The following is a 9,024-nucleotide window of genomic DNA, read 5'->3' as shown; positions in this document are numbered from 1 at the left end:
AATGCCTCTTCCACCTTGGCCTCACCTGCACCTTCATGAGTCGCCCCAGGTAAGAGCGGTAGTAAGACAAGTAGATCTTGCTCAGCGTCTCCACATACTCATCCCTGATCTCTTTTGCTGTTGCTCTTTCATTACCCAGTAGGAACTGATAGAAAAACCTGGAGGGGACCAGGAACCAGTTAGTCTCTCTGCCTGTCCAAGAGACCAGACACCACACTTGGCTGCTCAAAGCTCAGAGGCCATCCTTCTCATGGTGACCTGTATTTCAGCAGGGCCGTCTGAGGGATCTGATAGTTGGTCATTGGTTTTCTGAAGGAATAAATCTTCTGAAGGATGAATTCTCGGATCTTCGTCACTGCCTAGATATGGGAGACCAAACACAGGGCATGAAGCTGCAAACTTCTTACTGTTTTGGTGGCACTTAGGAACATGACAGATGTTAAATGTAGGAGGAGGAAGAATGGAGAATATTTCTTTAGTGTTCAGGGGAACCTAAAGATGTGGAAATGAGCTTTGCCAGGAAAAAGCAGGGTGAAGTTCTTGGGGACAGGCAACAATGAATTCTGCCAGGAAAATCCAGGATGAAGGTTTTGGGGAGGCCGGTTCTAGCAGTTTCAGGGATATCTCCCGACCCTTTACCTTGACCCGGAGCCGGTCGAGCACACCTCTGACGTCTGCACAGGCTGCTGTGCCTCTAGCCTCCTGTTCTCGGACTGCAGCTGCCTTGGCATCCAGTTCCTGCAGCTGTTCCAAAAACCTGGGCTCTGTCACTGGCGCCTCCAGAATTGCCCTGGGTAGCAGGGAGGAGTGGGTTAGGAGGGAGACCCAGACATCCCTAGGCTCCAAATTATATCCCTTACATACAGCTTCTGTCCCCTCTCCCTTCTTACACTGTATCATACAGTCAAGATAAAGGTACAAAGTTTTCCATTTCTGGATCCCCCTTCCCATATAAGCCTTGGACCCCTTCACTATACACCTGACCTTGGATGACTCTTAATCTTTGCTACCTAAAGTATGCATCAAGGTTAGAAAGAGTTGTCAATCTGACCATCAGTTTCTGGAAGGCACTTGATGACCTGGACCCCAGAAACCCATGTGGTCACCCTAGCTCATCTACCTGTTATAGACATTGTGATCCTTTAAACTAGTAACTCACGTGACCAGAGCAGAGGGCACTACCAGACCATCAACAAGTTCCCCAAGTTTCCCCCGAACTGCCTGGCGGTTTCGAAGCCGAATGTTCATAGCTCCTGACTGTTCCTGCAGTGTCCGGATCTCAGAACTGATGGAGCTGAGGTCACTCTGAAAAGCTCCCAACATCTGCTCCATGCGCTGAGGGAAAAGGCAGATGTTGCTGGAGTGTCACAGGTGGTAGGGGATAAGTGGGCCACCTAAATGCATTGTTTAAGTCTCTAGTATCTATCAGTCCATGAGGGTAGCAGGTGACGAGTGAAGAGGTAACCCAAGGGTCACTGGCAAATAACATTAATTATGGCAATAACAACAAAAGAGGCTGCTCAGGTCATCCTGCAAGTGACTCAAACTGTCCTCACCTGAGGCTGATGACCTAAAGAATGGAACCAGAGACCATAATTTGGTTCAAGGTTATCAGGGGTCACAGGCCACGGTTACTAACCTCAAGGACAGCATCACAGGCTGTGATTTGGTTGTGCAGAGATGCTATGTTCTCACTCTCTTGGATATCTGACCCACAGAAAGTCAAGGGGCCTCACCATGAAGTTGGAGATCCTCAGACCTTTAGGACCTAACTTCTCCCTGAGGTGACAGAAATCTCAGAGAAAAGATGTCATCCCCAGCTAGGCTCTCTGTACCATGCTCCACAAAATTCCCATTTTAATAACACCACCCTTTTCCTCTGCTGGCGGATACAATCCCGAATAGATTTCTGCTCAATCTGCTGTAGCTCCAGCTCAACCTGTTTTGAATAGTGACGGAGATCCACACCCTGGGAGAACACAAACATGACAGGTCAGTAGGAAGTCACAGTGAAAGGACAATGGAATAGAATCAACGAAGGACTAGAGGGTAAGACACTAGGGTAATATTATAAGTGCAAGAGACTTTCCTTTTTTTTCTTTAAGGGGAAGGTAAGTGTGTGTTGGGGGTTAGATTAGTATAATGGAAAGCCTCACCGTTTTAAGAGCTTCCTTTACTAACTCATCCTCCAGATTTGCCTGAATGTGAACTGGAAATAAAAGTTTATTATAAGGGTTCAGTTCCACAGCTCCCTATTCCCACACTGAACATCTGCACACCAATGCATGCCTTATAACTTCCAGCCCCTATGCCTCTCAGATTACAGGCACTCTGCATCCACCCCGTGCCATCGTTTACCATCCACTTCATCCAGGATAAATTCATCAGAGGTGATGTCCAACTCTCCAAGTTGCAATGGCTCCTGAAGACCAGGACCACCGCCCTGGAGAGAGATAAGTTAATAAGAAAGGAATACAGAGAAAGAAGAGAAAGAACAAAATGTAACGGGATAATCCCCAATCCTTCAAGGAGGAGAGGAGGAACTTTTACTGGGAAGCCATAGGTACTGAGTCAAAAAAATCCCAAGAGTCTCACATTGTACCCAATCTACTACTTAGGGCTGATGGGCAGGGAAGACGACAAGGAGCCAGGCAACCCACAAAGAGAATGGAGGTAGGTGATCAAATTAGAAAAATTAGGAGTTGCAGAGGACAGAGCAGAACTTGCAGTTGAATTTAGGAACCCCCAGATTCTTGTTATCTTAGGTGTTCTATCACAACCCCCGCAGGGAGCTCCAGCCTTTCTAGAAGCATCGGCTAACACACAGTGTTTAACTGCATGCTAAGTGCCATCTTAAGTATACTCATCCATCTAATCATAATCAACTACCCATATGGTAAATCTTATTATTGTTCTTCACCTTATAGGTATGGAAATTGATAGCTAGTTAACTTGCCCAAGACCACAGCGTGTAAGCAAAACTGGAATTAGAACACAGCCAGTCTGGCTCCAGTGATCATGTTCTTAACCTTTACAATACATTGCTTCTCTATGCTGCCCCAAAATCTGGAGGTTAATTAAAAATCGTGGCGCGGGGGCCTGAGTCTCGACCATTTTGGTCCCCGCTTAGGTTCAGGGCCGACCTGAGGGAGGGGTTCGGAGAGTATCCTCGGTAGCAGCCGAGCTCCCACCCTTGCGCCGAAACTCAATCCAGGTTTTACTGACGCGAGGACGACCGGACAAGATTCTGGAGGAGAAACAGCACCGCGTTCTTACCAGCGAGCCCTCCTCCTCCTCCATATCTGAGGCCCCGGACCTCAATACCAGATCCCGTGCCGCTGCAGCCATGGTGGCAGCGGCGGCCGTTCCGCACAGCCTCACTTCCGGCAGCTGTCAGTTGCGGTGAGTCTGTTCTCTGTAGTGAAACTACAAGTCCTAGGGTGTCTTGCACAGCGCCAAGTCGTTCTCAGATATCTGCGTTAAATTGTTTGACTCTAACCCTTCCTTTCGGCTCTAACTTCACCCAAGTACAAATGGGAATTGGAAGTCTTAAACACGATCGCAGCCGGAACCTTAGTTGCTCTCATACCCCAAAACTTTACGAACTATAAAGAGAGACCACACCGGAAGTTTTGGAGACCAATTCAGCCTCTCAGAAGTCGACTCGACTCCTGCGCAAGCCGTTTCCGGAAGCGCTTCACCAAGATGGTCCCGCCTCTTCCGCCTGATAGCTATATAAGACAATTACGTCACTTCCGCTCTCTTTTCCACAGGAGGCCTACACGCCGCCGTTGGGGCTACCGCCATGGTAAGACTCGAATCCATCGGGGGATCCGGCGACATCGGAGCCGGGGCAGGGAAGGTCTGCAATCAGGGAGGCCTAAAACACCCTGCTTGGGGGACCTGCAACTTTGTGTAAAACCTTGGTTCACGCCCCTTGGAAGGAAAAACTAAAGTCTTCCAGTTCTGGGGAGTGGGGCCAGAGGAAGAGTCCCCGGGCTCTCGAAAGCTGTGAAAGGCTTGGGTGTGTTTGGGACCTCCGGCCTCTGCCAGTCAGAGTGTACTTTTGGCGACAGACGGGAGGGTTTGTCTTCTACCAGAGGTTGTACTTTCCCAAGCCGGAATATTTCATGGTCTTGCTGTCTGCAGACTAAGGGATTTGATGTGTTGTGAAAACCTGAAGGAGATTATTGCTCCCGGTGGGACGATTTTAACGTTTCTGGTTGAGATGATGATTTGGTGGTAGCTTACGGTGTCTGCTTTTTCTTTCCATCTCTATCAGTCTCTAGTGATCCCTGAGAAGTTCCAGCACATTTTGCGAGTACTCAACACCAATATCGATGGGCGGCGGAAAATAGCCTTTGCCATTACTGCAATTAAGGTAAAGTAGGGTAAGGAGTGGAGAATATAAATGAATCTTAGGCTGTTAAGATCTAAGCCATAAGTGAGTTGAGGTTGAGGAAACAAGTCCTAACCAAATCACCTCAGTTGCTGGATAAAGGATGACTGATACCTTTAACCCCTTCCCACATTTACCCCAAAAGATCAGGAAACCAGAGAGTAGTCTCAGGTCAAGCCAAAATCTTTCACCGAGGGGATGGGAAGTTGATTTGATTGTCTACCTGAATTCGCTAGGATCTTCTTGGACCATCAGTCATCATCTTGAAATCATTCTAGATTTGGTTTCTGTCCACCTCCCTCAGTGCATCTTAACAGCAGCCCTTCCTGTGAAATTTATGCGCTGTGTAAATTGGATAATTGTACATCTTGAGGGGTGAGTAGAAATGCCAACAGTTGGTAAATATAAAACTGTAGTTGGGAGGAGTGTCACTACATCATTAGGACAGTTACTAAGATGCCACAAGTGAAAGTCATCGCCTGTTTCTAGTTGAAGTAGGAACAAGTACTTATTCATTGCATGAAATAAGTTGAATGCAAGCTTGAATCTCCCTCTTAACCAACCTAATGAACTCTTGACCTTCCTAGGTGGGTACAATCTTTTTCTTTAAATATATGTAATTAGTTGTGGAGATGACTTAATGGCTTCCTTTCCTACCAGTATATGTACACTCTTGGGTCAGGGATAGTCCTGCTTTGCTCACAGTCTTCACCTTCTGATGCATGATAGGTGCTCATTCGGTGTTAGGTAATGGATGTTATCAGGAATATCTTTACCTGGTTTTAAAAAATTTGGAAGGGAACTGATAGTTTATAGATGAGTTGTTAATTCAAAATTAAGTCCTAACTTCACATTTCCTTGATTTTTAATTCTGTACTGCATGGAACACAGCTTCATTTTTTTTTAATTGGTACATAAGAACATTGCTTTCCTTAAAATTTGTAAGGTATTGTAAAATAACATTTTTCAAAAGTTAGGCTTTAGTGAGATGGTAAATATAAAAGGCGATCATGGTTATTGGGAAGCTATTATACTCTGTCTCTTTGGAATTAGTTTTGTGTTGGTTACTTATGTAAATTTAACCAAAGCATTTTCAGGTACTGAGTGAACATTGTGGTGAGTCTGTTAGGGTCGCTGATGCCTTATCATTAGGAAAGATTATTCCTATAGGACAATACTGAATTTTTTTGTTAATTTTGTGAAGAGCTAGCAAAGGCAGCTAGCTCTTCCTCTGTTGAGAGGACTAAAGCTTGAAGGTAGTTCCTTGTTAAGGATCCGGAAGAGGGGAAAGGCAGGGTGATTGTAGAGAGAAGTACCTCAAAAGATGTGGTTAAATAAGTGATAGGCAAGGTTAATTGGCCAGGGAAGGGATTTCTGCTTTATTCTTTAAGGCTGGCTAGACTTCTCTTCTTCCTCTAAATCAGGGTGATAAGTGTCATCTGTGGATTATTTTGGAAACATGGAAGGAGAGGGGGTCGGAGTTGGTTACAATGACTGGGAAGTGCCATTGGCTTTGTTTATAAGGAATTCTTGTCCTGCCAAAATCCCATGAGTAACACTGCTCTAAGTACTTTTAGAGAGTAATACTGAGTTGGTATCAACTCTTCTCTATGATCCAGGCCCTTGGACTACAAAGATGAGAAAGTGTTCCCTGTAGTGTAATCTGAGTGGAGAAAGGGTGGTTTGGGGGAAGAGAAAGGAGCATCTGTGGATCTAACTTAGGAAATTCACAAGCCATTATCTAGAGTCAGTAAACGTGGCTTTCAAAAAATCTTACCTTGACAGCAACATTTTAAAAACTCAAACAATTAAAAGTAAAGGAAGATTATTAGCCCCTATGGATATATCATCTAGCTAAAAATTAGAAATCTTGTTTCATCTATATTCTTTCTTATCCATGTGTATTTTCCTATAGCACCTATATTCCTAGGTGGTCTCCCATCCAAGTACTAACCAGGCCTGACCCTGCTTAGCTTCTGAGATCAGATGAGATCGGGCTCATTCAGGGTGGCATGGCTGTAGGCTATCTACATGTATTTTATAGTAAATCTCAGACATGCTACTTCATCTGCACTTATTTAAATTTGAGAGACTTAGACCCTGATCTTGTGAAACAACCCGATAATTTGATTTCCTGGGTCACTTTCTTACACAGAGGAAATACCACTTCTTTTTGTTCCCTTGGGCTACTGTAACAAGTTACCACAACTTTGTTGACTTAAACAGAAACTTACTCTCAGTTCTAGAGGCCCAACATCCAAAATCAAAGTGTCAACAGGGCCATGCTTCCTCTGAATGCTCTAGAAATGCTCTCTTGGCTCCTCCTATCTTGTCACCAGCAAACCTTGGTGTTCTTGTAGCTACATCTTATAGTTCCAGTCTCTTGACTCATGTTATCACAAGGTCTTCCCTCTGTGTCCTTATGTCCTCTCTTTTTGTAAGGACACTATAGTCAATGGATTTAGGGCTACCCCTAATCCAGTACGATCTCATTCTAACCATATTTTCAAAGATTGTATTTCCAAATAAGGTCACATTTTGGTATTCTGGATGAGACTACATTAAGGATGGTTGGGGAACATTAACCCAGCCCACCGTCATTCAGTATCCAAATTTGTTTGGTTCATGAATTTAGGTGGCAAGGAGTGCCAGTTTTGGTATTTATATGATGCCACCGATAAAGCATTAGTTTCTTTGGAGTCTGATTTGGACATTTAGCTCTGTAGGACCTGGTCCTTTCGGCACTGACAAAGTCAAGTTTGTGATCTTGGAAAATTGATTGTGGGGATACAGTAGCCTGTCCAAAGAATTATGACTTTTAGAGATCCCAAGCAACTGTCAGTCCTACCCCGTAATCAACCCTGTTAACCAAAGACCCTATTCTTGCTTCTCTGAAGCTGCGTCTGCTTTGAGAGCCAGGCCCTTTGTCCTTCACAGTGCAGAGGTACTGCTCTTGAGTGCCACTGCAGTGACTAACAGTTATTGACAACTATGTACGCTCGGCAATGTGAAAAGATGCTTCAAACTCGAACCCAATTCCAAAACCTCTCTTCAGGGTGTAGGGCGAAGATATGCTCATGTGGTGTTGAGGAAAGCAGACATCGACCTCACCAAGAGGGCAGGAGAGCTCACTGAGGATGAGGTGAGGACAAGGAAGGGGGGCTGTTGGTTGGACCTACCTCAGAAGAGGGCTTTCTGGATCTGACCCTTGTCCTGTCTGCCAGGTGGAACGTGTAATCACCATTATGCAAAATCCACGCCAGTACAAGATCCCAGACTGGTTCTTAAACAGACAGAAGGATGTGAAGGATGGGAAATACAGCCAGGTGTGTATTGAGATGAGAGATTAAAGAAAGGCAGGGCAACCAGTTAGAATTGCTTATAGAGGTCGGGAGTAAAACATCCCTCACCATCTCTTCTGAATCCAGGTCCTGGCCAATGGTCTGGACAACAAGCTGCGTGAAGACCTGGAGCGACTGAAGAAAATTCGAGCCCACAGAGGATTGCGCCATTTCTGGGGGTGAGTTGGGGGTGAGGGTCTCATCTCTTCCTGCCCATTGACTCCCAGAGATTTCTCATGCTCTTTTATCTTCCTGAACCTTTTTCTGTGTAATGTGTATGACCTGTGATCCTCTTTTGTCACCTGCAGACTTCGTGTTCGAGGCCAGCACACCAAGACCACCGGCCGCCGAGGCCGTACTGTGGGTGTGTCCAAGAAGAAATAAATCTGTAGGCTTTGTCTGATAATAAATAGTTTATACACTTATGGCTTTCTTTGTGGTTTTCTCTATTCTTCTGGGAACACTGATAGGGAATGCTGCCACATGGGACCCTGTTGGTCATTTTCCCAACTCAGCAGATGTATCCACCCAGCTTCCCAATGTCCTTGGTTTTAAAGCAATGGTGTTGCCCCTCCCCAACAGGAAGCAGCTCTTTAGTGATCCCCCACCCCAAGGGTTTGAGGAAGTTAGAGCCAACATTCAGCCTCGAGGGGGAGCCCAACCAGTTTTCCCTGGGGCTGCAGAGCAAATTCGTGTGGCGTGTAGGTGGCTGAACCTAGCTAGTTGTCTCTGAAGAGTATTGCGTCTTGACCACCCTAAGTTTCTAAAATAGGAGGTCTGGGTATCTCAAGGGAGATACGGTGTCTGTTGCTAAGTCATACGGCTCTGTATTCGACTCCTGCCGGGTTCCCGGGAAGGCCCCATTTCCTCGCCCGCCCAATTTATATGCCGCGCTGCTGCAAAGCTTCCGACTGGCATATTGGGGACGTGCGACGTCACATCCTCCTGCGGAAAAGGGGCGGGGCTCCGTCCCGCAGCGGGCTGGGGAGGAGGCTGCTCTCCCAGCTATCTGCCAGCCATGGAGCCGAGCTTCGGGGCGACCGTGCCGCAACAAGGTAACCCCGCAGCTCCAGCCGTGGTACCTGGCCGAGCCGCCTACCCCGTGTCGGCACCGTCCGGCACTGGTACAGCCCACGTGACCCTCTCACTACATCCCAGGCGCGGGAGGTGGCGGGGCGGTTTGGGATCCAGGCCGCCGAGAACTGGGCCCTGCACCCTCCAATCGCTTTCCGCCTATCTCCCCAGGTTCTCACTGACTGCGCCACACCATGCCCCTCAGCCTCT

The 9,024-nt window shown here is 46.6% G+C and overlaps 3 protein-coding genes and 1 pseudogene across 5 annotated transcripts in view; 2 read left to right on the top strand and 2 right to left on the bottom strand.

Moving 5' to 3' along the window:
• VPS52 (VPS52, GARP complex subunit) overlaps positions 1-3,631 on the bottom strand; it is a 19,275-nt gene extending 15,644 nt beyond the window's left edge. The window contains exons 1-9 of one of the 2 annotated variants that reach the window (XM_006907385.2): positions 3,277-3,631; positions 2,359-2,443; positions 2,157-2,209; positions 1,894-1,969; positions 1,640-1,707; positions 1,160-1,335; positions 640-790; positions 259-359; positions 26-158 (exon numbers count right to left, since the gene is read on the bottom strand). In XM_006907385.2, the coding sequence (XP_006907447.1) occupies positions 26-158; positions 259-359; positions 640-790; positions 1,160-1,335; positions 1,640-1,707; positions 1,894-1,969; positions 2,157-2,209; positions 2,359-2,443; positions 3,277-3,348 (915 nt within the window). In that variant the 5' untranslated portion in view covers positions 3,349-3,631. The other variant, XM_006907386.2, reaches the window with a different exon arrangement.
• Positions 3,632-3,661: 30 nt separating this feature from the next.
• On the top strand, positions 3,662-8,165 carry RPS18 (ribosomal protein S18). Of its 2 annotated transcripts, none has more exons than XM_006907384.2 (6): positions 3,662-3,808; positions 4,283-4,381; positions 7,455-7,541; positions 7,624-7,725; positions 7,828-7,919; positions 8,049-8,165. In XM_006907384.2, exons 1-6 carry the CDS (start codon positions 3,806-3,808, stop codon positions 8,122-8,124), a joined length of 459 nt encoding a protein of 152 aa, XP_006907446.1. In that variant the 5' UTR covers positions 3,662-3,805; the 3' UTR covers positions 8,125-8,165. The 2 variants fall into 2 exon arrangements, with proteins under 2 accessions (XP_006907446.1, XP_015441427.1); XM_015585941.2 differs by having other exon boundaries at positions 3,783-3,862.
• On the bottom strand, positions 6,306-6,423 carry LOC112476154 (annotated as a pseudogene).
• Positions 8,166-8,758: 593 nt separating the features above from the next.
• The window catches only part of B3GALT4 (beta-1,3-galactosyltransferase 4), a 1,741-nt gene continuing 1,475 nt past the window's right edge, over positions 8,759-9,024 (top strand). The window contains exon 1 of the mRNA XM_015585859.2: positions 8,759-8,864. Within this exon, the coding sequence (XP_015441345.2) occupies positions 8,759-8,864 (106 nt within the window). The remainder of the gene's footprint in view (positions 8,865-9,024) is intronic.

The sequence above is a fragment of the Pteropus alecto genome, unplaced genomic scaffold (assembly GCF_000325575.1).
Source record: "Pteropus alecto unplaced genomic scaffold, ASM32557v1 scaffold202, whole genome shotgun sequence".
Lineage (NCBI taxonomy): Eukaryota > Metazoa > Chordata > Mammalia > Chiroptera > Pteropodidae > Pteropus > Pteropus alecto.
Note: the sequence above shows the minus strand (reverse complement) of the source record. Positions and strands in the feature narration are given on the sequence as shown.